This window comes from Salvelinus alpinus, chromosome 5 (genome assembly GCF_045679555.1).
Source record: "Salvelinus alpinus chromosome 5, SLU_Salpinus.1, whole genome shotgun sequence".
NCBI classification, from domain to species: Eukaryota; Metazoa; Chordata; class Actinopteri; order Salmoniformes; family Salmonidae; genus Salvelinus; species Salvelinus alpinus.
The window spans coordinates 23,873,720-23,900,434 of record NC_092090.1 but is presented as its reverse complement, the minus strand read 5'-3'; the positions used below and the strand labels follow the sequence as shown (position 1 = coordinate 23,900,434).

Here is a 26,715-nt window from a genome sequence, read left to right as displayed (position 1 = left end):
GTAGTTCAGGTGAAGGTGGTAATAGTTATCTGTAGTTCAGGTGAAGGTGGTAATAGTTATCTGTAGGTCAGGTGAAGGTGGTAATAGTTATCTGTAGTTCAGGTGAAAGTGGTAATAGTTACCTGTAGTTCAGGTGAAAGTGGTAATAGTTACCTGTAGTTCAGGTGAAAGTGGTAATAGTTACCTGTAGTTCAGGTGAAGGTGGTAATAGTTACCTGTAGGTCAGGTGAAAGTGGTAATAGTTACCTGTAGGTCAGGTGAAGGTGGTAATAGTTACCTGTAGGTCAGGTGAAGGTGGTAATAGTTACCTGTAGGTCAGGTGAAGGTGGTAATAGTTACCTGTAGGTCAGGTGGGGGTACGTAGATGATCTGGTCCAGTCTTCCAGGCCTTAGGAGGGCACTGTCCAGAGAGTCTGGTCTGTTAGTGGCCGCTACGATCATCACTTCCTTGTTACACACCTCCTGGTACTCCAACTGACAGGGAGGGCAGACAGGACATCATGTTAACAACGACAGAAGCGATTGTCAGAGCGTTTGAAGCGATCAGTTTGAGCAATGTGAAGCGCAGAATCGATATAAAAAGTGTGCTGTTGGTGTGTATGTTTTTGTATGATTATATGGTGTATGTTTCTTTTTTCTTATTTTTCTCCCCCATTTCATGGTATCCAATTGGTAGTTACAGTCTTGTCTCATCGCTGCAACTCCCGTACGGACTCGGGAGAGGCCAAGGTCGAGAGCCATGCGTCCTCCGAAACACAACCCAACCAAGCCGCACTGCTTCTTGACACAATCCACATTACATCCAACCCGGAAGCCAGCCACACCAATGTGTCAGAGGAAAACCGTACACCTAGCGACCTGGTCGGCGTGCACTGCACCCGGCCCGCCACAGGAGTCGCTAGTGCGCGATGAGACAAGGATATCCCTGCCAGCCAAATCCTCCCTAACCCGGACGACGCTAGGCCAATTGTGCCGGCTGCGAGCCTGGCCTCGAACCCAGAATCTCTGGTGGCACAGCTAGCACTGCGATGCAGTGCCTTAGACCACTGCGCCACCAGGGAGGCCGCAGTGTATGTTTCCTTAAACGACCAGTTCTGATTGGTGCTCTAGTAGTAGGATGTAATGTCTGACATGTTCCTGTTGGTGGCGCTCCTCCACTCCCTCAGCCTGTAGGATCTTCCCTGCTCCTCTCCTCTCCAGGGTCCTAAAGCCTACCCCGTCCAGCTCATTCAGCAGCACAGACAGGAGGCGAGTCTGAGCACTCTGAGGGACATGGCCTTCTGACCGGGAGCCAATCAGAGAGTCCACCTCATCCAGGAACAGGATGGAGGGAGCGCAGGCCCGTGCCTGACGAAAGAGCTACATACAGGAACACACCACAAGGTTATACACGTACACACAATAACATCTACCAAAGTGATTATATTGATTAAAGCATGACAGCAACATTCCTCCAAAGTTGAACTGCTTCAAAAAATGTTTAACACCGCATGCTAGTACAAGAAAAATAGGAACATTTGGGTTAAGACGAGGGGCTCTCCAAACCCCTACCTGAGCCAGGGCCTTCTCTGAATCTCCTACATATGGAGAGTAGAGGTCAGCCCCGCTGACTGACAGGAAGCAGCAGTGGGAGGAGGTGGCTGCAGCCCTGACCAGGGTGGTCTTAGCACAGCCTGGGGGACCGTACAGCAACACCCCCCTGGGACGGGACAGACCCAGACGCACAAACGCCTCCGGGTAACGCATCGGCCACTCTATACTCTACAAGGAGGGAGCAGAAACAGAGGACAGGAAGTCATGACACGTCTCAAATGACACCCTATTCACCTTACTCTCTAGTGCACTACTCTGGAGCAGAGCCATGTGTCTGTTGCATCTGTTATTGCCTGTTGCTCTTCAGTGCTTGGTCAAATGAATAAAGGAATGCTGCTGTTTTCCCAGTATAGTTCCACCAGTACCTGTTGTAGTTTGATTTTGACTTCCTCCAGGCCTCCTATCTGTTCCCAGGAGACGGCTGGGAGGTCTGTCCGTCCCAGACTGCCCCTCAGACAGGATGGACGGACAGTCTTCAGGGCAGACAGGAAGTGTTCCATGGTGATAGTCTGCTCCCCTGAACCCTGACAACATACACAACACACAGCAGGAGACAATAATGTTAAGACTTTATCTCAATGACAATAACCTGGATAGAAGTTAGAACGTGTGTCTGTGTCTGTGTGTGTGTGTGGATGATCCGGCTCAAAGGACCAATATGAACTGACTTTACAGTGGGTGTGTGTGTGTCTATGCTTACCTGTGTGTTGTGTCGTATAGCCAGCATGGCAGCCTCACGGCAGAGAGCACTGAGGTCAGCACCCACATACCCTGTAGTCCTCTGGGCCAGCTCTGCCCAGTCCACACTGACACACACTGGCATGGCCCGGCACAGCACTGACAGGATGGATAACCGCTGCTGTGCTGTGGGGGCACCGATAACCACCTGGACAACAGAGAGAGAGAGAGGAAACAGTACATTACATCACAGACAGGATGGACAACTACTGCTGCACCAATGACTACCTGGAGGCAACAAGCACAGGATAGAATGTTACTGTACAGACCAACACACTCATTACTGTACCTCTGTTGAACTTTCTGCTTTGAATTAAGTTTGAATAACAACATTAAGTCACCTCTCTGTCGAACCTCCCGGGCCTCCGTAGCGCCGGGTCCAAGCTGTCCGGCTGATTAGTGGCTCCTACGATGAGGAAGCGATCTGATTGGTCCATGCCGTCCATGAGCGTGAGCAGTTGAGCGACCAGCCGGTTCTCGGGTGCGGAGGATCCAGTCCGTCTGGGACAGAGAGAGTCCAGCTCATCCAGGAACAACACACAAGGCCCTTCCTCTGCCGCTGCCCGCGCCCGACCAAACACCGCCCGCAACCTCTCCTCACTCTCCCCTGGCCGAGACCCTACTACCTTGGGCGTGGAGGAGGCAAGGTAAAGTACAATTACATTCAGCCAGTATGTGTGTGTATTGTGTAACATCGAGCCCACAAGCTAAACAACATATGTAAGAAGGCTGGGTAAATCTTGCTTCATGTAAGCAAGTATTCAAGTGTGTGTTGTGTAATACTCTGTGTGTGTATATGCATGCATATTTATGTGACTGTGTGTGTGCGTTCATGTTTATATGTGTATATATGTACTCTTACCTCTGGTCCTCGGACTGTGATCAGGCTGGCCCCCACCTCCCCCACCAGGCAGCGGACCAGCAGGGTCTTTCCGACCCCCGGCGGCCCAGCAAGGAGCACTCCTCTGGGGCAGGACAGACCCAGGGAGCCCAGGGTAGCAGGGTACTGCAGAGGCAGGCGCAACATCTCTCTCAGACACGCTGACACCTAGAATCGCAGACAATAAAGACATGATTAGACAGACACTGAAGGGTCTTTCTCTCCTTCACCTCAATAGTCTACAGTGACTTCCTCCACTCGTCTCCTCTCCTCCAACTGCACTGACTAACTGAAGACTTCAGGAGAAGAGAAAAGAGATTCAAGAGGCATCCTAGAGTCCATATTGCTTTCACCTACTGAGTCACATCAGAGTGAACGATGTGACAATTGAAATTGACTATTGAGGAGGACAGGAGAAGACGTCACTGTAGATTATTGAGAAGGAGGACAGGAGAATACGTCATTGTAGATTATTGAGAAGGAGAACAGGAGAAGACATCACTGTAGATTATTGAGAAGCAGCATCTTCCTGGGTCCTCACCTCCTCCAGTCCTCCCAGTAGGACCTGGGGCTGCTCCTGGAGCTGTCCTCTGTAGTACCGGAGGGTCCTCGTCCCCATTATTTCCACCCCTGTCTTAGATGTAACCAAACCAGTCACGGTGGACTCTGGGTTCAGGCTCTCGATGACGATCAGTTTAATGTCCGTGTCATGGTCACCCACATCTATCACGTGCTTCTGGTGGACATATGTCCCTTTCAGCATGTCCTTCACTAGTTCATGGATGAAACTGGGAGGAGTGGTTTTCCGGAACTCCACACTCTGAACCACCACTGTTATTCTGATGCCTTTCAGCTTGGGGCAGGAGACTGGGGTGAGGCTACGACTTAGGCATGGGCTGGGGGGAAGTGGGCTAGAGCTGAGGTGTGTGGGTGTAGCTTTGTTTAAGATAAGATTTGAAGAACAACATTTCATGTCTATCTGTATGAATCCGTCAGCCAGGTCAGGCCTGGGCCAGGCAGTACAGAGACAGGACCCTCCAGACAGAGCCACCAGAACAGGAGAGCCCAGCCCCAACCCCAGGGAGGACATCAGCCCTGGGCCCAGTCTGACCCTCTGGGTTCCCCGGTCCGCTGGGTCCATTGGCAGCACTCTCAGAGACACCTCCTCCTCCATCGCCGTCACAGCTGGAGAGAAGACACAGGCTTGTCTGTGGGAGGCAGAGATTGAGAGACAGGGATATGGGGTTTATTCATCAAGAACTCTCTCAATGAAATACAGACACTAACTGACAGACACACACAATCACATTTACTTTTCTTGTTTATGAGATACAGATTATTTTCAAGTTATTTTCATCATATATTATTGTTTTTGTTGTAGTTTGTTTTAGTTTTAATATAATCTTTCAATAATTAATAACATTCATGACGTGACAATATTTTTTATAAATACACATTGCATAATAGAAGGCAGACATTTCAAAGATAAATACTGACATTTGTTGGACAGAGATAATTACCTGAACTTTTCATACATTTAGAAATATTAGATGGCAGACCACTACTGATAAAGTTATGCTTGTAATTTTGCTTGTATACAGTTGTTAATGACCTTTTTATTTAATGATACTCATTGAGGGCTGTTTTTTATATCTCTTTTCAAGTCTTTTTTTGGTCCCCTTTTCCTGAGGGGAAGAGACAGGCTATTTCTTATCACTGTTTGATGGATGGGTACCTTCGTTGGAGCTGGAAGTGTCTGGGGGCAGAGGAGGGTAGCCACTAGGGAGGTGGGAGGCAGCCGGAGTACTGGCAAGGTTTGGTGGATCGTCATCATGAGCCTCCATTTGAGTGGACCAGTCTGCTGCAGGACCTGTGTCATCAGGGAGGGAAGTGTCTCGTGATGGCTCTTCCCTGGCAGACTCGAAGCTGTCATCGTTCTCCTCATTGTGGCTGTTGCTCTCGGGTTTGTGATGTTTCTCCTCTTGACCTCTCTGTTCCCTTGTCCTGCAATCCTTCACCTGGTGGTCCATGGCATTACAGATTTAGCAGCGGGTGGTCTGTCCTGGGTAGAATATTCTGCTGCTGTGTGGCCACAGTAGGATGTTGTTGGGGATCACGACAGCTTCACCATCAGTTCTTCTATTGGTCCGGACCTTAGGCCGTACCCCCTTAGGCCATACCCATATACCATTGTCGTCTACTGGTTTCATGGCAGGCTGAAGGAGAGTGCAATAGCGTTGCAGATACAACTCTGTCATGGTCAGAAACTCTCTACAGAACTTCAAAGGTATAGCCTTCTCGTCCACGTTAAAATGGGGACTCCGCTTCCCAATCACTCCATTTCTGCTCATGTGCATTTTCGTTGCGCCGATTTGGGAGGGTTATGTAGGAATAGTCGTCTGCAGCAGTGATCGAACTATACTGTAAAGACAGTTTCAAGTTGGATATTCGACGGATATTCACGCTTTCAAACCTCAATAGCTTTCAAACCACTTTAGCCACAGACTCCAAATAAGTGTCATTATGTTGGAAAAATTGCGCACAACAATGCACAGGTCTTATTTTCACGATTTGGACATTAATTCGCTTTCCAAAGCTAATTAACATGTGGAAATGTGAGCAGCATTTTGTATTCCTAGTTGAATTAGTTAGGGAGTGTAAACAAAGTACAAACTTTTTTTACATTTGAATTTCAATAGCTCATTGGTCATGTGACATACTTGACTCAAACAAGGTCCAGAATGTCCACTGACTACCCTTCTATATTGCACACCCTTTAGTTAGTCCATTTTCATCTCACAAGATTTTACATGAATTTTTCAACATTTAGAATTTCAATAGCTCCTTGGTCATGTGACCTGCTGACTTCAAACAAGGTTCAGAATGTCCACTGACTATGCCTGACTACACTCTGTTTGTCTACTTTCATCTCATGCTATTAGACTTAAATCTGTAAGCCTGAGACGCAGTAGGTGTGGACATTGCTGTACAGTTGACATCCACTCAATTCTACCACTGACTAGTCTCTCATGCCCCTATGAACGGGAACACAGGGCAATAGTTTTTAATCTAAACCAGCCCTTTTTTACTGGAGTACACTAACCCCTAATTGGGGCTCTTTTCTTGACACACAGTAGCAGTTTACCAGATAAGAAGTCAAGAATATCAACAAGTATTGTTGTAAGGGTATTACGTTGTATTACGTCCTGTGCTGGCCCCATTGTCATATCCATTCTGGATTCTGGGTGGTAAAATCATAGCTGAAAAATGCCTATGTATGTGTAAACTGTATGTGGGAATGTCTTATGTCCGTCCTACATGTAGTGTTGGTTCATGGAATATTCCTCAACTGCATAGATCATAAATTGCTATTGCAAATAGAAGTATTATGTTCAACAACTGATATTTTCAGATATTATTTTGACAAACATACTTTAACACACTTTGGTGGTTACAATTCATTCTCTATTGTCATAGATTTGATGGGCACTGTCATCTGTGATCTTTGTGATATGACTTTCTTTAAGCACGTACTGACGAAACTGTCACTTAATATTTTTTTCTTAGTCTACAAACACTCTACATTTATTCACTCTGTGATAGGGTTGGATCCTATATGCTACTTTTATTATTGTCCTGTAAATGGTTCAGTGCCTATAATTTAGGCTGTGTGTAGAATGGGGCATGAAGGAAATAACCTCTACTAGATTATAGTGATAAGGGAATCAGCATACCGTTTTGGCCTGTGTATTAATTTGCCTGTAACTAATCAGAATTCCATTATGTTTACATAAAAAAGAGAATACTTCAAAATGAGAAGATCCTGCCATGGAAAAGACAACTGGGTGGACAAAGTGGAAAGGAGGGGAAATAACTCACACCATGTAGCAGGACACCTTCAGCTGCGGGGTCTTTGTAATGCAGGTTTGATAGTTATATTTTCTATAATGAATGGTTAGATGTTATGTGACAATTAGGTCAAAAACGTAATTTTATTTTTTGGTGTAGATGGCCAAGGAAGTTGCACAGAACTTCCACAACATCCCCTCCCAAATTGATATAGAACCTTCACAAAAACACATGGAGCAACTGTGAAAATAAATGGCTGATATACTAAAAATGTCTGGTATGTAATGACATTTAATTCAAAGTAAATGTAAATTCTTTATTTTTATGTAGTTGTGTGGGACAACCATATGTTCAGTTCATGCCTATGATTTCAGAGTTCAACAAAGCCAACAACTGCTTCATGTGTGCCACTGATAAAGAACCTGGATGTGGCCCAAAGACTGACTGGGTTAGTAACTTTATTTAACATGTTAATAATCTTTTGACAACAGTGACGGCATGTAAGACAATTTATGATACAACACAATGGATGACTAATCTGTCATACTGTATTGATATTTGATATTATTTATAGCGTGTTACGCTTTGTTTTGTTTTGGATTGAATGTTTTGCATGCCAACGGTGGTTCCATGTGCTGTGCCTAGGAATGAAGACAAGAGTTCAACAGAGTAAAGAACACAAACTGGAAGTGCAGTCTTTGTTGTTGAAATGTATGCTATACCCCATTCACACTGAGGCTCTGAAATGTACATCAACCAGGGATAAAGAGAAAGTTAACACTGTGAAATGTTTCGTACTTATTTGAAGTAAAGTGTCTGACATGTTGGAAAATATTAAAGGTCTACAATTTCTGTTTAATTTGTCAATATTACTGTGGTTACATGTTCAGTATATGTATTGACCAGCAAACCCACTGCAGCCTACCTCACTCTCCATCCCTGCTTTGGACAATTAATAACATGCCTCTCGTACTTTGCCATTTTCCTTTATGGTTGATATTATGAAAGGAGATATCTGTCTCTCTCTATTGCGTACCGCTGTTAAATACTGTGGAAAAATAAAAAACAGGGAAAATAAGTACTTAGAACTAACAACTATTATAGATAAATATTAAAGACAACACTGGACAGAACCCCCTAATTCACACAACTAATATTAAATCTACAACAATGTAAAGATACATGACTATAGGTTATGCTGTATGGGCGTATATCCACTGCACGCTTCTTAGGTGTGTAATTGACATGACCAAGGAGCTATTGAAATTTTACATTTTGAAAAATTATTGTAAAATCATGTGAGATGAAAATGGACAAACTAAAGGGTGTGCAATATAGAAGGGTAGTCAGTGGACATACTGAACCTTGTTTGAAGTCAGCAGGTCACATGACCAAGGAGCTATTGAAATCTTTAATTTGGAAAAGTTCATGTAAAATCTTGTGAGATGAAAATGGACAAACTAAAGGGTGTGCAATATAGAAGGGTAGTCAGTGGACATTCTGAACCTTGTTTGAAGTCAGTAGGTCATATGACCAATGAGCTATTGAAATTCAAAAATGTTAATAAATAATTTAAAATAGTGCCAGATGTAAATCATTTACATTACATTTACATTTAAGTCATTTAGCAGACGCTCTTATCCAGAGCGACTTACAAATTGGAAAGTTCATACTGGTCCCCCCGTGGGGAATGAACCCACAACCCTGGCGTTGCAAGCGCCATGCTCTACCAACTGAGCCACACGGGACCACACGGGACTAAATCGACAAAAAAGTGTGTGCAATGTGTGTCTATGCCATCGGGTTAGCTAGAAACTTTGAACGTTTTAGGTGTAATGGTTAAAGAGCTATTGAAATTAGAAAATGTAGATTTGTCACTATGTTGACGGTCCCTAACTGCTGTTGGTGGACGTAAGGAAAACTACAGGCGAATATCCAACCTGAAAGGGTCTTTACCTCGCTTTCAGCCACATACTCTCTAGTACTAGGGACCTCTCCTTCCCCAACGAAGCGCAGCCTGACCCAGAGTTGCTAAATTGGGAGCCATGATGGAACATTTGCTCCGTTATAATTTATGAAATCACATTTACCATCACCAAAATAGTTTAGCAACCCTATCCCAGCCTGATATCTACTTATGCTGTCTGGTCACGGTGGCTAGCTAGCGACGGCTAGCTGGCTGACTTCTCTAGCTAACAACACCATAAAGGCCACACATATAAAGACACAGTAGATAGTTAGCTATAGCCACTTACCAATATGAGTACTAAACGATCTTCAACCACGTTTGTTTCACTCTTATTTCACTAGACGAATAGTTTGACAGCTAGCTAGACGCTAGCATGCTGCATTTCTATGTTTACCACAGCCATGTGTGTCAAAAATGAGATGGCCAACAATACGCATTCCCTCGAACGATTTGTGGAGGTTAGCTGGTTAGGGATTATAATTAAGATATTATTTTACATTGTAGTTTGTTTAGAATGGTAAGACTATAATATTTGCTCGAGAGTTGTTGATAAATAACTTTGAAGTGATGAAACATCTTGGAAGCAGATGCGCGGAAGTTTCCGCCTCTTTAAAACCCCGGTTTTATCACAGTCGCCCAGCTACATAAAGCTATCATTCAAAACATGTCTCACTGGCGTCATCTTGTGTACAATTTGCAAACAACTTCTGTGCAACAGTACATTATTGATGGCGATATAGCTTGTGAAAAAAACATGGAGTGATTTTAATTACAGAAAGTCCTTAGAGCATTCTCCATTAATGTCACCAAATCTCGATGAATGTCAGCCTGCAGCGGTATTAATGTGGTTATGAGAGACTCGCATAGTCCCCATTTTTTAAATATATTTTTTATTATTAACAACAAATCAATACAGGAAGTACATGAGGGAACACAAGTATATATGGATAATATACAAAGGACAATTGAGCTAGGGGGTACAATATCACATTACACAAGGACCTTAAGGGACATACATACACTTATGATTCTAACAGCTTTTTTGTTAGTAGAGTATTTAATTGTCTTAAAATACAATTTTTGTAGGGTAAGAAAATGTGTTTTTTGTTCATAAATTTACATTTGTGAATATGAAATTTGGCCAAAAGAATATTGAAATTAATTACATAAAAATGTTTCAGCTTATTCCTATCGTAGGTAAAGAATCCAAGCAGTACATCTCTCCACAATAGTGTAAGACCTTCATAAATGTGTTCCATTATAAATCTACTGATGTCTTTCCACAGTTTTCTTACATGGATACAATGCCAAAAAAGATGCAACACTGTTTCTGGGTGGTCATTACAAAAAGAGAAATTTGAGTTGATGTTTTCCTTAAAGTTCTTCATATAATGGTTGGCAGGATAATATTTATGAATCATTTTAAAGGAAACTTCCTTAATTTGGTTAACAAGTAGGTATGTGTGTGGCAACATCCAAACTTTTTTCCAACAGACATGATCAATAAATCCATTCCAATAAGGCATGACATAAGGTATACAACATCCTGTTGAAACAAGGTTCGTATCGCTCTGTTGTTGAATGGACCAAAAGAGAAACAAATCTTTCCTACTGATGAGTCAACAGGGTCAATGGAAGGCAGGCTCTGAGGGTCAGGTCTTGACACGTTCCTGAATAATAAAGCAACACCTGAGGGAATGGCATCTAAAACAATTGCAAAATCTTTAGGTGTTACATGGACCTTGTAAAGTGATAAGAATTCCTTATAACTGAGTTAAAGACCCTCTGCATTTACCAGTTGGCTCACCAATAGGATATTATTTCGGAACCAATATTCTAAAAACAAAGAAGTATTTTTATACAATATATCCCGATTATTCCATATATAATATCTGTGTAGAGAAAAATTATGTTTATAAATTAAGGACCATGACAAGAAAACCTGCCGATGAAAAGCAGAGTTTCACTGGAACTTTGTCAATACTATAATTGCAAAACAACATGAAGTTAAGGCCACCAAAAGTAGAGAAGACATGATGAGGAATAAAATTCCAGATAGAAGTGGGACTTCTTAGGAATTGTTTTATCCAATTGATCTTAAAAGTATTATTTAAGGTAGTAAAGTCCAGAAAATTCAGCCCACCATTCTCATAAGTGTTTATTACAACAGTTTTCCTAATGTAATGGGTACGGTTTCTCCACAGAAAGTTGAAAGCATCTGATCTATCTCCTTGCTTACTTTACTGTCACGATATATAGAGCGCCATATGTTAGTCTAGAGATACCTTCAGCCTTGGTTATTAGGACTCCACCTTTTAAAGATAAGTCCATCTGTAGCCATTGATTTAGCTTCTTCTGGGTATTTTTAATAAGAGGGTTAAAATTTAGTAAGCCTCTAGACTTCTGATCCTTTGTAATGGCTATGCCTAAATATGTAAGTTCTTCTTTTACTGGAATACCATAATATGAAGGTGTCACACAATCCTTAACAGCCATGAGTTCACATTTATTAATGTTAAGATATAGACCAGACGCTTTGGAAAAGGATTGTATCACATTGATCGATATGGGAATTTGGTTAGCGTCTTTCAGAAAAAGTGTAGTGTAACAGTACTCTTCTTGCGTTGTGTACAATCAATCCTCGACACGAACTCCAACGTGTAGCACCAGTCATGGAGATTTATTCTGATAGGAACAGCACAAAATTGCACGTCATGCAATGCACGGCTCACCATCCAAACTCTGCACTCACGCACGCTGGTTTGGTGCTTGTTCACTGGGCGTAGTTACCAAAATAATACAATTACAATATACAATATAATATCATTAACAATGTACCTGATAGGAACAGCACAAAATTGCCCGTCATGCAATGCACGGCTCACCATCCAAACTCTGCACTCACGCACTGTACAAAATATATGAACCCCCCCCCCACCAGACACAGTAAGTTGCTAGCTAGTACTGGCGGGAATTCTTTACAACAAAATGCACAACCAATATTCTCCAAAAAACACTGAATCTTATATGTGATGTTCGAATAACATTTACAAACCGATTGATATAAATTGTACATTTAAATCATCCCTTGGGAGTATAAAAATCACTTTTGACGTACAGTGCTTTGCAACCAACAACTTACCGCTGGTTTGGTGCTTGTTCACTGGGACGATTCTAACTGAAACATCCCCCCTCGTAAGCAAGCTACGCAAACCAGCCAATAAGATGCCATGTTGAGTAGGTGAAGGCAAGACAAAACTAAAACCAAAAACCCATTGGCTTAACAATAAAGTGGCAAGGGGAATCACCAATATAACCCTGTTACACTAGTATCATCAGCCAGCTGGCTTATAATAATTTCTTTACCAGCTATGGAAATACCTTGTACAGGACTATTATTTAAAGAATTTGCAAGAAGTTGGGTGATTAATAAAACAGGTACGGAGAGAAAGGACAACTTTGCCTAATTCTTCTCTTTAATTCAAATCTAGGCGAGGTGCCATATTTAAATTTGATATAGCTGTTACCATTTGTATAGAGAGTCTTAATAGCCTTACAGAAAAAATCCCCAAAGCCAAGTCTCTCAAGGGAGTGGAAGAGGAACTGATGCTCTACTGTGTCAAATGCTTTATAAAAATCTAAAACTAATATGAAGCTATCCTCAGTTATTAGGTCTGAGTAGTCAAGTATGTCTAATACTAGTCTGATATTGTTAGAAATATGTCTGTTCCTCATGAAGCCAGACTGTGTTCCATCAATGATTGCATCCAGGACTTTATACTTTATTTTTGCAAGTATAATATCTTATAGTCATTCTTAAGAAGACAAATTGGACGCCAGTTATCGATGAGCAGCACTTCTTTTTTAGGCTTAGGTATCAGTGTTATTAACCCCTGACTCATCGTAGGAGGGAGAACATTGTTATTAATACTCTCTAAAAAAGACTTAAAATAGGAAGGGAGCTACTTGTTCAGAAAATAATTTGTAAAATTCTGATGTAATTCCATCAACACCTGGTGATTTATTGTTCTTTAGATGTTTGATAGACTCTATAATCTCTTCAACTTTGATGGGTTTATCACACTGTTTAGATTCTATATCACTGATAGAGTGAACATTATTCAGTGAGTTAAAAAACATACCTGTGGATTCCTGACTGTACGTAGAGCTATACAATTTTCTGTAAAAAATTGCTACAGTATTTAGCGATTAATTTTTGGTCATCTGTAACAACACCATCAATGTTTAATTTATGGATAGTGTTATTTTTAGAGTGAAATTTCTCAAGTCTAAAGAAATAGGATGAATTCTGTTCTCCCTCCTCAATCCATTTTTTCCTAGATCTAATAAAGGCTCCTTCTGCTTTTAATCTATATATATTATCCAGTTTATTTTGTAACTCAATTAGTTCCATCTTCTCCTCCCCCGAGAGGCCGGCTGGGGACATCTGAGAAAGGGAAGTTATCTTAATGATCACTTTTTCCTCCTCAGCTCTTCTGGTCTTAGCAAGATTACTACCATATTTTCTAAGGTATTTGGACACCTCAAATTTAAAGAGCTCCCAGTTCTTGCAATAAGATTTTTCTTCACATGTCCTTTCCCAAAAGTGTGAAAGCAGATCTTTAACCTCAAACTTAACTATATCATTATTTAATAATGAGCTATTTAGCTTCCAGTAGGATGCTCTACCAAGGTTAGTATCAGGGGTAAATATTTTGATGTCAATGTAAATGGCCCTATGGTCTCCCATAGTCTCTATTGTCAATGATATATGCATTGTTGACGTTATAGTCAGAACTAGGAAACTCGGAAATGTCTGACTTGCTAATTGGCTGTAGTTGTACACGTGCCGCGCTCAACCAATTAGCAAGTCGGACATGTTCGAGTTTCCTAGTTCCGACTTTCATATGCACGCGGCAATAAACCTGCGATACCGAAACTTCGTTCCGTGCACCCGACAAATGAAAAAGTGAAGGTCTTTCCGACCAAACAAATTGCCCTACTGTATTTTATAACTGATCAAGCAGGATCTGATTTCCGGCTGAGACGAAAACTACCAGAAGGTTAGTTCAGAAATCTTTTTGTAGCTACCCTAATAAAAAATACTTTTCTCCAACTTTTCTGTTTATTCTTGCAGGAATGAATGGAAGCAACAGTCATGCACGGACAAAATGTACAGGTTGTTGTAATAGAGACTTGTGTCCCAGTTTCCCACCCTGTCTGAGTTGTACTCCACTGGTGCAACAGCAGCAGAGAGCGAGAGGGGAGTGAGTGTATGAATGAATTAAAGAGAGGTTGTGTGTCGTTAGAGCTGCTGCTGCTGCCTTGTGCTCTGCTAACCCACAACATGGCATGTGGATATAATCCCTCTTTCTCCCCAGTTTCTGCATGTAGATCTACTGCCTTTCTCCAGCCTCTACCCCAGCCCTACCCTTTATGTTCCTGTTCCTGTCCAACCCCCTCCCCTGTCTCCAGCCTCTACCCCAGCCCTACCCTTTCTGTTTCTGTTCCTGTCCCTACCCAACCCCCTCCCCTGTCTCCAGCCTCTACCCCAGCCCTACCCTTTATGTTCCTGTTCCTGTCCAACCCCCTCCCCTGTCTCCAGCCTCTACCCCAGCCCTACCCTTTCTGTTCCTGTCCCTACCCAACCCCCTCCCCTGTCTCCAGCCTCTACCCCAACCCTACCCTTTCTGTTCCTGTCCCTACCCAACCCCCTCCCCTGTCCTATGCTCTCACCCAGCAGTCAGGAGTGCTCTTGTCACAACCACACTGTCATATTTCCAGATCTCGCGTAGCTTTGTGTAGTGTGTATACAGCCCTGCGTCCTGTCCTGCACAGCTGAAATGTCACACTGCCGTCGCTAGGCCCAGCAGCTGAAGAGAAAGTGTGTGTGTGTTCAGGACTTTCCGGGGGCAGTTAAGATAAGGAAGTCTGGCTGAGGAAGCAGCAAGCAGACGTAGTGTTAGAAGACATCCCCACCTGTAACACACACACACCTGTTTGTGTCTCTAGGTGTTGTTGACCAGAGGTACAGCTACAGGCCTGTCCCTCAGCAGCACTAGCCATGTCCTCTCTGCTGCGCTGTGTCTCCTGCTGCGGCTCCACTGTCACCTTGCTCCAGCAAGGTGTTCGCCACCACACACCTGGCCGACGGGCCTTCAGGACCTTCCCACAGCTCTGGAACTGTGAGCCTGCTAAAGGTAGGACACATAACTAGAACTCCTTAACAAACACACAAACTCCTTAACACTATCTTCTGATAATTGTATTATCTGTATTTTTGCCACAGTAGGCAGTCTAGGCCTGGCTGCTTATTTTTTTATAGCTTCTCCTCACTGTCCTACTAAAGGCATTGGGAAACTAAACAGCAGTTCAGTTAAGGACATTTTCTCCTCTGGCTGGAGGAGTGGAAAAACTCCCACAGAGCAGTGGCGGTTGTGTTTGGAATAGGGGTTGTTAGGGAATTTGTTGAAATAGGAAACAATAGGACCGTGAATCAACTTAGCTAACGTTTCTATGGGGTGCTAACCTGACCGTGGCTAACTCCACTCTCTGTTGCTAACCTGCAAAGAGAACATGTAAGAGAGGTCAGTTAAAGGTGAAATGTGTATTCTGCTGTTCCGTGGCAGATCTACTTTTTATAAACACTACCCTGTGTTGTCACTGACTGAGGTAGCTGTGCTGGAGTGTATGTTGTGTGTTTGTGGAAGTTTGTGTGTTACTGGGGCATTTAGCGGAGCAGGGTTTGGGTCTGTGTGTGAGAGACAGAGCAGGCCTCGTCATGGTGTGGGTACTGGCTCGCAGCCAACCAGCTGCTAATAATGTTTCTGTGCTGGGGAGGTCACCACACCGTTTAAGGACTGATATGTGAAACCCGACTCTCCACCGGCCTCTCCGGCCCAACTCACTTTCCGCTGCAGAACTACACTGTCTTTTAGTCTAACTTACACACACTACAGTAGTAGTCACTACGGCCTAGTACACTACAACCTGCCTTAGTATGATTTACACACTACAGTAGTAGTCACTACGGCCTAGTACACTACAGCCTGCCTTAGTATGATTCACACACTACAGTAGTAGTCACTACGGCCTAGTACACTACAGCCTGCCTTAGTATGATTTACACACTACAGTAGTAGTCACTACGGCCTAGTACACTACAGCCTGCCTTAGTATGATTCACACACTACAGTAGTAGTCACTACGGCCTAGTACACTACAGCCTGCCTTAGTATGATTTACACACTACAGTAGTAGTCACTACGGCCTAGTACACTACAACCTGCCTTAGTATGATTTACACACTACAGTAGTAGTCACTACGGCCTAGTACACTACAGCCTGCCTTAGTATGATTTACACACTACAGTAGTAGTCACTACGGCCTAGTACACTACAGCCTGCCTTAGTATGATTTACACACTACAGTAGTAGTCACTACGGCCTAGTACACTACAGCCTGCCTTAGTATGATTTACACACTACAGTAGTAGTCACTACGGCCTAGTACACTACAGCCTGCCTTAGTATGATTTACACACTACAGTAGTAGTCACTACGGCCTAGTACACTACAACCTGCCTTAGTATGATTTACACACTACAGTAGTAGTCACTACGGCCTAGTACACTACAGCCTGCCTTAGTATGATTTACACACTACAGTAGTAGTCACTACGGCCTAGTACACTACAGCCTGCCTTAGTATGATTTACACACTACAGTAGTAGTCACTACGGCCTAGTACACTACAGCCTGCCTTAGTATGATTTACACACTACAGTAGTAGTCACTACGGCCTAGTACACTACAACCTGCCTTAGTATGATTTACACACTACAGTAGTAGTCACTACGGCCTAGTACACTACAACCTGCCTTAGTATGATTTACACACTACAGTAGTAGTCACTACGGCCTAGTACACTACAGCCTGCCTTAGTATGATTTACACACTACAGTAGTAGTCACTACGGCCTAGTACACTACAACCTGCCTCACTCCCTGCCTCACTTCCATACTTCCTTACTCTCTTCCCTGCCTCTTCCACAGTCTCAACTGCAGCCTCTTTTACCCTGAACCTGTCAGTCTCTCCCAGATTCTCACCTAGTCTTGATAACGACAAACAGCATTGTTTTCTGAACTCAGAATTGGGTTACTCTTCATGCTGTTAATTGTAATGCTATACTCATGTCTCCCACTCATGTATCTGTATAGGTGTGTTTGTGTGTGCGCACTGATTCAGTGTGTGTAAATCACACCCATTGTTTTTCCCCAAGGTGTGTTGTATCTTATGTGGTTGTCCTCAAGTGTTTGTTAAAATGAGGTTGTGTGTGTTCATACAGGACGGCTGTATAAGGACCTGGTAGTAGGAGTTCCTAAGGAGATCTTTAAGGATGAGCGTCGTGTGGCTGTGTCCCCTGCGGGGGTGGAGCTGCTCGTCAAACAGGGCTTCAACGTCCAGGTGGAGTCTGGAGCAGGAGACCACGCTAAGTTCTCTGACCAAATGTACAGAAACGCTGGAGCCTCCATCACAGACACTAACGGGGCCTTCGGATCTGACCTGGTCCTCAAGGTCAGTACTGGGCTGTGGAACTCAAACTAAACTCAAACTCAGTGTGGTCAATACTTGAACTCAGGGCTGCAGGGTTACATCTGAGAGGATCGGCCTGATCAAGGCTCTGTGCAGAATCATGGATCTACAGATCATTTTGCATTCCATGAACTACTCATAATGAGATCAAGATGAGTTATTCCACACTCAGGCAGATCCTAGCTCAGGCAGATCCCCTTGAACGTGCTGTTAGGCAACAAAATGTGTTAGGATCTGGCCCTCAATAGTTCATAACTTCAGATAGACACATGTTGAAATGGAACTTTATTGTAAACCATACTTCACACTTATAGTATGTCAATGGGAGTTTTACACAACAAATTGAGTGAGGAATGAGTTTTGCCCTTCCAATGTATTAGGTATGGGATAACACTGGTGAAACCAGGTGAAGTCTGAGTAAATCCTTGTTGCTGGTTGTTTAAGCTAGTAGAGGAAACAAAATAAACATTTCAATCTCTTAGACATTGTTGGCCCCTGGTAACCTCTGACCCATCTTCTCTCTTGAACTTTCTGTCCAGGTGAGAGCTCCAGGGTTGAATGAGGCTACTGGCAAACATGAGTCAGAGCTGCTGAAGCCTAAATCCACCCTGGTGAGCTTCATCTACCCAGCCCAGAATCCTGATCTCATGGAGAAGCTGGCCCAGAGTCAGACCACCGTGCTGGCCATGGATCAGGTCCCGCGCGTCACCATCGCACAGGGCTACGACGCACTCAGCTCCATGGCTAACATTGCAGGGTAAGGGGAGACATGCACAGAGACCCAGACATGCAGACCCCCACGCATGCACACACGCATACGTACACACACAGTAACGCATATGTCTTAGCCTCCAGCTCTGAAACTTGTTCAATGTGTTCATAGAACTGTGTGTGTCCTGCAGGTACAAGGCTGTTGTTCTGGCTGCTAACCACTTTGGCAGATTCTTCACTGGTCAGATCACAGCAGCAGGGAAAGTCCCCCCAGCCAAGGTAAGTCCTTCTATAGCAGTTATATCAACTATATCAATGTGAATGTACCTGTCAAAACTGAACAACTGTGACATCTCAGAGCATTAACTATATTATAGTGTTTTGACTACCGTGTCATCTGGACTGCACTGCAGAGTCTGTGGGATCAATGTAACGTCGCTGTATCTCTGACCGACATCTTGTTAACCCTTCCAGGTCCTGGTCATCGGAGGTGGAGTGGCTGGTTTGGCTGCAGCTGGAGCCGCCAAGTCTATGGGAGCTATCGTCAGAGGCTTCGATACCAGGTGAGCTATCGTCAGAGGCTTCGATACCAGGTGAGCTGCAGTCAGAAGCTTTAATACCAGGTGAGCTGCAGTCAGAAGCTTTAATACCAGGTGAGCTGCAGTCAGAAGCTTTAATTCCAGGTGAGCTGCAGTCAGAAGCTTTAATACCAGGTGAGCTGCAGTCAGAAGCTTTAATACCAGGTGAGCTGCAGTCAGAAGCTTTAATACCAGGTGAGCTGCAGTCAGAAGCTTTAATACCAGGTGAGCTGCAGTCAGAAGCTTTAATACCAGGTGAGCTGCAGTCAGAAGCTTTAATACCAGGTGAGCTGCAGTCAGAAGCTTTAATACCAGGTGAGCTGCAGTCAGAAGCTTTAATACCAGGTGAGCTGCAGTCAGAAGCTTTAATACCAGGTGAGCTGCAGTCAGAAGCTTTAATACCAGGTGAGCTGCAGTCAGAAGCTTTAATACCAGGTGAGCTGCAGTCAGAAGCTTTAATACCAGGTGAGCTGCAGTCAGAAGCTTTAATACCAGGTGAGCTGCAGTCAGAAGCTTTAATACCAGGTGAGCTGCAGTCAGAAGCTTTAATACCAGGATGAGCTGCAGTCAGAAGCTTTAATACCAGGTGAGCTGCAGTCAGAAGCTTTAATACCAGGTGAGCTGCAGTCAGAAGCTTTAATACCAGGTGAGCTGCAGTCAGAAGCTTTAATACCAGGTGAGCTGCAGTCAGAAGCTTTAATACCAGGTGAGCTGCAGTCAGAAGCTTTAATACCAGGTGAGTTGCAGTCAGAAGATTTAATACCAGGTGAGTTGCAGTCAGAAGCTTTAATACCAAGTGAGCTGCAGTCAGAAGCTTTAATACCAGGTGAGCTGCAGTCAGAAGCTTTAATTCCAGGTGAGCTGCAGTCAGAAGCTTTAATACCAGGTGAGCTGCAGTCAGAAGCTTTAATACCAGGTGAGCTGCAGTCAGAAGCTTTAATACCAGGTGAGCTGCAGTCAGAAGCTTTAATACCAGGTGAGCTGCAGTCAGAAGCTTTAATACCAGGTGAGCTGCAGTCAGAAGCTTTAATACCAGGTGAGCTGCAGTCAGAAGCTTTAATACCAGGTGAGCTGCAGTCAGAAGCTTTAATACCAGGTGAGCTGCAGTCAGAAGCTTTAATACCAGGTGAGCTGCAGTCAGAAGCTTTAATACCAGGTGAGCTGCAGTCAGAAGCTTTAATACCAGGATGAGCTGCAGTCAGAAGCTTTATTACCAGGTGAGCTGCAGTCAGAAGCTTTAATACCAGGTGAGTTGCAGTCAGAAGCTTTAATACCAGGTGAGCTGCAGTCAGAAGCTTTAATACCAGGTGAGCTGCAGTCAGAAGCTTTAATACCAGGTGAGCTGCAGTCAGAAGCTTTAATACCAGGTGAGCTGCAGTCAGAAGCTTTAATACCAGGTGAGTTGCAGTCAGAAGATTTAATACCAGGTGAGCTGCAGTCAGAAGCTTTAATACCAGGTGAGCTGCAGTCAGAAGCTTTAATACCAGGTGAGCTGCAGTCAGAAGTTTAATACCAGGATGAGCTGCAGTCAGAAGCTTTAATACCAGGTGAGCTGCAGTCAGAAGATTTAATACCAGGTGAGTTGCAGTCAGAAGATTTAATACCAGGTGAGTTGCAGTACCAGATGAGTTGTAGTTAGTCTTCGATACCAGGTACAGTATTGATGATGGTGATGTTCTGTATCCACCCTCAGACCAGCAGCTCTGGAACAGTTTAAGTCGTTCGGGGCGGAGCCTTTGGAGGTGCACATTAAGGAGTCCGGGGACGGTGTTGGAGGTTACGCCAAGGAGATGTCCCCAGAGTTCATTGCAGCTGAGATGGAGTTGTTTGCCAAGCAGTGTAAAGACGTGGACATCCTCATCAGTACTGCTCTCATCCCAGGTGAACATTCATTAATTCAGTATCTCATTCATTCATGCTCTCATTCATTCATTCAGTATCTCATTCATTCATGCTCTCATTCATTCATTCATACTCTGTCTCTTTGTTTCTCTCCTACGTCTCTCCCTCCTTTCTCTATCACCATCAATATGGTCTTTCTATCCTAATAATTTCCCTTTCTATAATGATCCGTGACCATGCCCTCTGTCTGTAGGTAAGCGAGCTCCCATCCTGATCAAGACAGAGATGGTGGAGTCTATGAAGGATGGCTCTGTGGTGGTGGATCTGGCTGCTGAGGCTGGAGGAAACATTGAGACCACCAAGCCTGGAGAGCTGCACGTACACAAGGTGAGGAGACCAGCTCAGTTCTGGAAGAGTAATACTGTCCCCAGAGTGTGTATAGTTGGAGTTTGTGTGTGTGTGTGTAACAGAGCTGTGTGTGTTTCTCCTCAGGGTGTGACACACATCGGCTTCACGGACCTACCCAGCCGTATGCCCACCCAAGCCAGCACCCTGTACTCCAACAACGTGCTCAAACTGCTCAAGGCCATCAGGTAGAGAGACGGGTGGGTGGGTGGACAGGTTTTTGGATGGATAGACACTTTATTATACTACTAGACAGGAACAGTAATTTTCCCTAGGACCGATCACGTTACCTGACCAGGAAAAACACCTGGCCTTTGTTATAGTCCCACAGACCCTGAGTTGTTCCTGGTCAAGTCTAAAAGGATTGGAGTTTGGTGAAGGTGGTACAGTATATACATGTGATATATTAATGTATGATTTTAATTGTGATTATTCCCATCAGCCCAGACAAAGACTACTTCCACTTTGAGCCCAAAGAAGAGTTTGATCACGGGACACTGGACCACGTCATCAGAGGAACCATGGTCATGCAGGTGTGTAGTATGTGTCTCTATTGATACTGTATGTAGAATATGTCCATTTTGGTACTCTTTTATTTATTGTTTTGTGTAGTCTTGGTCATTTTGACAAAAATATCATTAAGTCACATTTTTGTCATTTGACTAATGATTTAGTCTAGTTATTGTCAAAATGAATAAAACAGTGGGCCATTTTAGTCAACTAAATGCCCCTTCAATTTAGTCCCATTTTAGTCAACTAAATGCCCTTTCAATTTAGTCCCATTTTAGTCAACTAAATGCCCTTTCAATTTAGTCCCATTTTAGTCAACTAAATGCCCTTTCAATTTAGTCCCATTTTAGTCGTCCCATTTCCATTGTCTCATTAACCTATAGTAAACATAACTTCCATGTGCGCAAACACACTCAGCCTTGTCCTACCAACATATTTTTCTGCATAAAATTCTATTGTAGATTCTTTTCCCAACAGCCAGATTGGCAGAAGAACACATTACTCTGCAGCAGATGATAAATCACAACCTTTGACATACTGTAGCGTATTGCAATCAAAGTTCTGTCATAGTTAGTTAGTTAGTTACTACTTAACTAGCATTAATAATCTGTTATTACCTGAGCGTATATATTGTGAGGACTCTCTTTCAGATGTCTCTTGAGGTTGGCAGTATTTTTTCCCCCGTCAAATTGTGGGTGCAAATGCTGTCTTCTCCAGTGAAAAAAGGTTGGATTCGGTTTTGTTTCAATTGACACGATAAGTAAAGTGGCTCCAAAGTAGGCGAATCAGTCACACTGAGACTGAAGAAAGCAGGGAGTTTTAAACGTGATATTTCACTCCAAAATCAAAGTTTGGCAGATCTTCTCTGTTGAATGAGTTGAAGAGTCCACGTCCCTTCATGCTCAGACTGTCTCTGCCTCCCAAATGGCATCCTACGGGCCCTGGTCAAAAGTAGCTCCCTATATAGGAAATAGGGTTCCATTTGGGATGCAGGCTGTTATTTCTGAGTGAAGCGTCACCATGACCCATAAGCCACCCTGCTATAGTCTCTCAGAGCTGGAATCCAGCTGGCTGCACATAGCACAGTTTACGTGAGAAACAGGAATGCTAGTTATGAAATATCTTTTTTAAATGCACTTTTCCAGGAATGTCTTGATTTGACAGTTTTGACACTTTGACAGTGTTTATGGCAGACTAGAGAGGCAGAGAAAGCATGAGGTGTGTCACCTTACCACGTATTAAACAAATAATTATTAATGCTATTTAAATGTGATTTTTCTCGCTAGCTATGTTCCATCGTTATATCCCCGTGGTTGTTACTCAGGTCCCTTAGGTAGACACATGAAGAATCCTGTCTTCAACTTGCACGTGATTGGTCAGTCTCTTATTTTCAACCTTGCGTGCCGTAGAAACTCACTTTTTAAAAAGCAAGGATTCCAATTAAATCCATGACAGGATCCCTCCGTTTCTAACAATAACCTTCCATTTAGAATATTCTTCAATTGCTCATGTGTTTCTCAATGTGTGTATTTGTCACGTGGATTTCTAACAACGTGTATTTTTCATCTTGTGTATTTTTCACATTGTGTGTTTCTCATATTGTGTATCTCTCACGTTGTGTTTGTCACATCTCCAGGAAGGCAAGAGCCTGTTCCCATCCCCCCAACCTAAGACACAACCCCCGGCCGCTCCAGTCAAACAGAAAAGTGTAGCAGAGCTAGCGGCAGAGAAGGCAGCTGTGGTCTCACCCTTCCAGAAGACCTTGACCAATGCTGGTGTCTACACCGCAGGTCAGACACTCACACCGCACACACTTACGCACATGCACACACACACACACCCTAATTCTCTCCCTCTCTGCTGTCCTGTCCCCAGGTCTCTCTACATGTCTGGCTCTGGGCTTGGCGGCACCCAACGCAGCCTTCACCCAGATGGTCACAACTTTCGGCCTGGCCGGCATCGTGGGATACCACACGGTGTGGGGCGTCACCTCCGCCCTCCACTCACCCCTCATGTCCGTCACCAACGCCATCTCAGGTAAGAGGTCAGGGCTCAAACAGTGTCACTGCTGGGTCCTGTTTATTTGTGCACATTTTAGTAAAATGTATTAAAACGCTTTGCAATGAAAAACAAGCATTTATTGGACAGGTTTTGTCAGTCCTCCTCGTGTGGGTCAGTTTTCAGCTGTTTGGTGTTTAGTGAATACGACCCTGGTGTGTCAGTAGGTAATGGTCACCCTATTCTCCATACTGGGTGTGTCTGTAGTATTTAGCTGTGTAGTGTAACAAAGCCCTCTGCTTATTTTCTCCCCCTAAGAAACCCCTGCAGAAACTGTTACATTATTCCATTTCTTTACTCCTTCAAGCACCTGGACGTTGAACAAGGTGTGTGTGAACATGTTGTCTTCTCTCCCCATGGCAGGTCTGACTGCTGTGGGTGGTCTGGTCCTGATGGGGGGAGGTCTCCACCCCTCCTCCTTCCCCGAGGGCCTGGCTCTGGCTGCAGCCTTCGTCTCCTCCATCAACATCGCAGGTCCGGCACACACACACGACACACACATGCGCACACGCACGCACACACACAAGCGCGCACTCACTCACTGTCTCAACCTGTCTCTGTCCTCCCAGGTGGGTTCATGATCACCCAGAGGATGCTGGACATGTTTAAGCGTCCTACAGACCCTCCAGAGTACAACTACCTGTACGGTCTGCCAATAGGAGTCTTCATAGGAGGTTACGGGGCCTCTGTGGCTGCTGGCTTCCACATCGAGCAGGTGACACTGATGTGCTGTTTTACAGATGATGTAACTACCTGGGGTCAAGAAGCCAACTGTGTTGTGTAGGTGTGTTATGTTGTGTAACACTGTGTGTTCTAGATGATGTACCTGGGGTCTGGTATGTGCTGTGTGGGAGCATTGGCAGGGCTGTCTTCACAGGGCACCAGTCGTCTGGGTAATGCCCTGGGCATGATGGGGGTAGCAGGGGGCATCGCTGCCACCCTCGGCTCCCTGAAGCCCTCTCCTGAGCTGCTGGCACAGATGAGTGCCGCAATGGCCACCGGAGGAACCCTGGGTACGTAGACCTGCAACACCACACAGCCATATACAGATACACATACATACCATGTCAAATCTAACCAAAATGTATTGAAACTGTGTTTAAACATCTAAAAATACTTTCTGATTCAAATGGAAACTAAAAAGCCCATGGCCACCAGAAGACACTGGGTAAGTAGGCCCTCCAAGACCAGGCTTAATCCGTGTCCGGGAAACGGGCCCAAGTCAACTTTTCCAGCTAGATGCCATATTTCTACCTCTGAGCTTTTCCTTCTGCCATTGGTGATGAGGATTTTGGTCTGGACAACACAGGCAGAAAAGTCTAGATATATCTGATCTCATACACCATTCCACATTTGTTTAAAAGTGTGTAAAACCATGATTAAGGTTTTTACATGTTATCGACTTTGCATATTATTTCTGAAGTCTTTGAAAAATGAGTTTGAATTATTGAAACTATGATGGAGCATCCATCATGCTGTCTAGATTTACAGATATACATGTTCTGATATCTTCATGGTGTCAGAGTACTTTAGGTGTGTGTGGGTTCTTAAGTAGTGGTGTGTTATACTGATATGATGTTATTATTCTCTTAGGCCCTGGCAGCTGTCAGACACACACACACACACACAGGGCATGTGTGTTTACGCAGTCTGATATTAGTAATATTATCCTTTAGAGAACTAGTTGTAATTTTATTAGGGTTTTTGACAACACTGTTTAGAGCGTGCCTCCAGACTATTCTGTTACTTCTGATGTTAATGGCCAATATGAATAGAGAAGTAACTCAGTCCAGATGGTTGCTTTCCCAGCGAGTACAGTATGTTGTAGCACTAGGAGTTAGTCCAACTCTATGTGAAGCACTGTGAGACCAGGAGAAAAGACTTCCATACAACATGTCTTATACATTTGGCCACCTTCAGAGATTCAGGACTGTTCTTTGTTGTTGCTGAATTCCAAATCAACTGCTAGGACCTACAGCCATCGGTACTTGTATAGAACTGACGGTCTCTAATGTGACGACGTGTCTGTTTCCCCCTGTGCCCTACTGCGTGTTTCTGACCCTCTGCTACTCTGCTTCCCCAGGTCTGACCATTGCTAAGCGTATTGAGATCACCGACCTCCCTCAGCTGGTAGCTGCCTTCCACAGCCTGGTGGGTCTGGCTGCAGTGCTGACCTGTGTGGCAGAGTACATGATCGAGTACCCCCACCTGGACGTGCACCCTGCAGCCAACATGGTGAAGACTGTGGCCTACCTCGGCACATACATCGGAGGGGTCACCTTCAGTGGGTCACTGGTGGCCTATGGCAAGCTGCAAGGTACTGTAGACCGCCATTAGCACACGTGGATGCAGGAACACAGACAGACACACACACACACTCTCTCTCTCTCTCTCTGAGCTCTCTGTCCTGTGGTACTGATTGCCTCCTTTGATCTAGCCAAAGCTCAAGATCCCATGGGAAATCCAGGCCAGGATGGTGTGTGTGTGTGTTAGTGAGTATGGCTGATTATTGCGTGCCTGACAGAGTGGAAGGGGCGGGAGGCTTGTAGGAGTTCTATGTTGGTAAGGTAACAGTTGTTAAAGGAAAAATCCACCAAAACCACTACAATGTACAGTGTTAAATAACACATATGTCAGAGCAATATATTTTGTGATTAAATGTTTCATTTTGGCGTTTAAAATAAGGTTGGTAGAAACGTAAAAATCGTTGTGGAAATATGTTCCAGCTCAAGTCGACTACCAAATCCACAATGCAATGCTCTCTCTATGGGCTGGCTAGCTAGCTAGCAAACTTAGCTACACACAATAATACCAAAGACAATATCAGTATATGAAGTAGCTAGTTAGCTGTAAAATTGCCTAAACAAACTGCACTATCAATTTTAGGAGTCTATAATCTCACCTGTTCAACCTGCAGATCGATGTGCCTCAGAGTGGAGTTTGACATTCGCAACGGCACCATGCAATGCACCCTGGACTGAAGAGGCA

General features: G+C 44.0%; 2 protein-coding genes and 2 long non-coding RNA genes across 8 annotated transcripts in view; 2 read left to right on the top strand and 2 right to left on the bottom strand.

Moving 5' to 3' along the window:
• The window catches only part of afg2b (AFG2 AAA ATPase homolog B), an 11,611-nt gene extending 2,046 nt beyond the window's left edge, over positions 1-9,565 (bottom strand). The window contains exons 1-10 of one of the 2 annotated variants that reach the window (XM_071401043.1): positions 9,316-9,565; positions 4,947-5,427; positions 3,753-4,419; positions 3,194-3,379; positions 2,673-2,957; positions 2,294-2,479; positions 1,959-2,117; positions 1,552-1,761; positions 1,132-1,359; positions 340-474 (exon numbers count right to left, since the gene is read on the bottom strand). In XM_071401043.1, the coding sequence (XP_071257144.1) occupies positions 340-474; positions 1,132-1,359; positions 1,552-1,761; positions 1,959-2,117; positions 2,294-2,479; positions 2,673-2,957; positions 3,194-3,379; positions 3,753-4,385 (2,022 nt within the window). In that variant the 5' untranslated portion in view covers positions 4,386-4,419; positions 4,947-5,427; positions 9,316-9,565. The remainder of the gene's footprint in view (positions 1-339; positions 475-1,131; positions 1,360-1,551; positions 1,762-1,958; positions 2,118-2,293; positions 2,480-2,672; positions 2,958-3,193; positions 3,380-3,752; positions 4,420-4,946; positions 5,428-9,315) is intronic. The other variant, XM_071401042.1, reaches the window with a different exon arrangement.
• LOC139575770 (uncharacterized) lies at positions 5,391-7,908 on the top strand. Of its 3 annotated transcripts, XR_011675003.1 has the most exons (5): positions 5,392-5,498; positions 7,011-7,135; positions 7,220-7,337; positions 7,435-7,508; positions 7,706-7,908. It is a non-coding gene; the product is annotated as an uncharacterized lncRNA (long non-coding RNA). The 3 variants fall into 3 exon arrangements; XR_011675002.1 differs by having other exon boundaries at positions 5,391-5,498; positions 7,220-7,508; XR_011675001.1 differs by having other exon boundaries at positions 5,391-5,498; positions 7,220-7,908.
• Positions 9,566-10,081: 516 nt separating the features above from the next.
• On the bottom strand, positions 10,082-12,463 carry LOC139575766 (uncharacterized). Its single transcript, XR_011675000.1, has 2 exons — positions 12,172-12,463; positions 10,082-11,937 (listed from the first exon to the last, which is right to left on the bottom strand). It is a non-coding gene; the product is annotated as an uncharacterized lncRNA (long non-coding RNA).
• A 1,467-nt stretch (positions 12,464-13,930) lies between these two features.
• The window catches only part of LOC139575763 (NAD(P) transhydrogenase, mitochondrial-like), a 21,943-nt gene continuing 9,158 nt past the window's right edge, over positions 13,931-26,715 (top strand). Inside the window, exons 1-16 of one of the 2 annotated variants that reach the window (XM_071401038.1) lie at positions 13,931-14,092; positions 15,042-15,229; positions 17,376-17,605; positions 18,163-18,380; positions 18,526-18,613; positions 18,809-18,897; positions 20,606-20,793; positions 21,008-21,141; positions 21,247-21,347; positions 21,602-21,692; positions 23,306-23,459; positions 23,545-23,706; positions 24,091-24,201; positions 24,297-24,442; positions 24,545-24,740; positions 25,811-26,044. In XM_071401038.1, coding sequence (XP_071257139.1) covers positions 15,094-15,229; positions 17,376-17,605; positions 18,163-18,380; positions 18,526-18,613; positions 18,809-18,897; positions 20,606-20,793; positions 21,008-21,141; positions 21,247-21,347; positions 21,602-21,692; positions 23,306-23,459; positions 23,545-23,706; positions 24,091-24,201; positions 24,297-24,442; positions 24,545-24,740; positions 25,811-26,044 — 2,278 coding nt within the window. In that variant the 5' untranslated portion in view covers positions 13,931-14,092; positions 15,042-15,093. Of the gene's footprint in view, positions 14,093-14,822; positions 15,230-17,375; positions 17,606-18,162; positions 18,381-18,525; positions 18,614-18,808; positions 18,898-20,605; positions 20,794-21,007; positions 21,142-21,246; positions 21,348-21,601; positions 21,693-23,305; positions 23,460-23,544; positions 23,707-24,090; positions 24,202-24,296; positions 24,443-24,544; positions 24,741-25,810; positions 26,045-26,715 lie in introns of those variants that run through there. The other variant, XM_071401039.1, reaches the window with a different exon arrangement.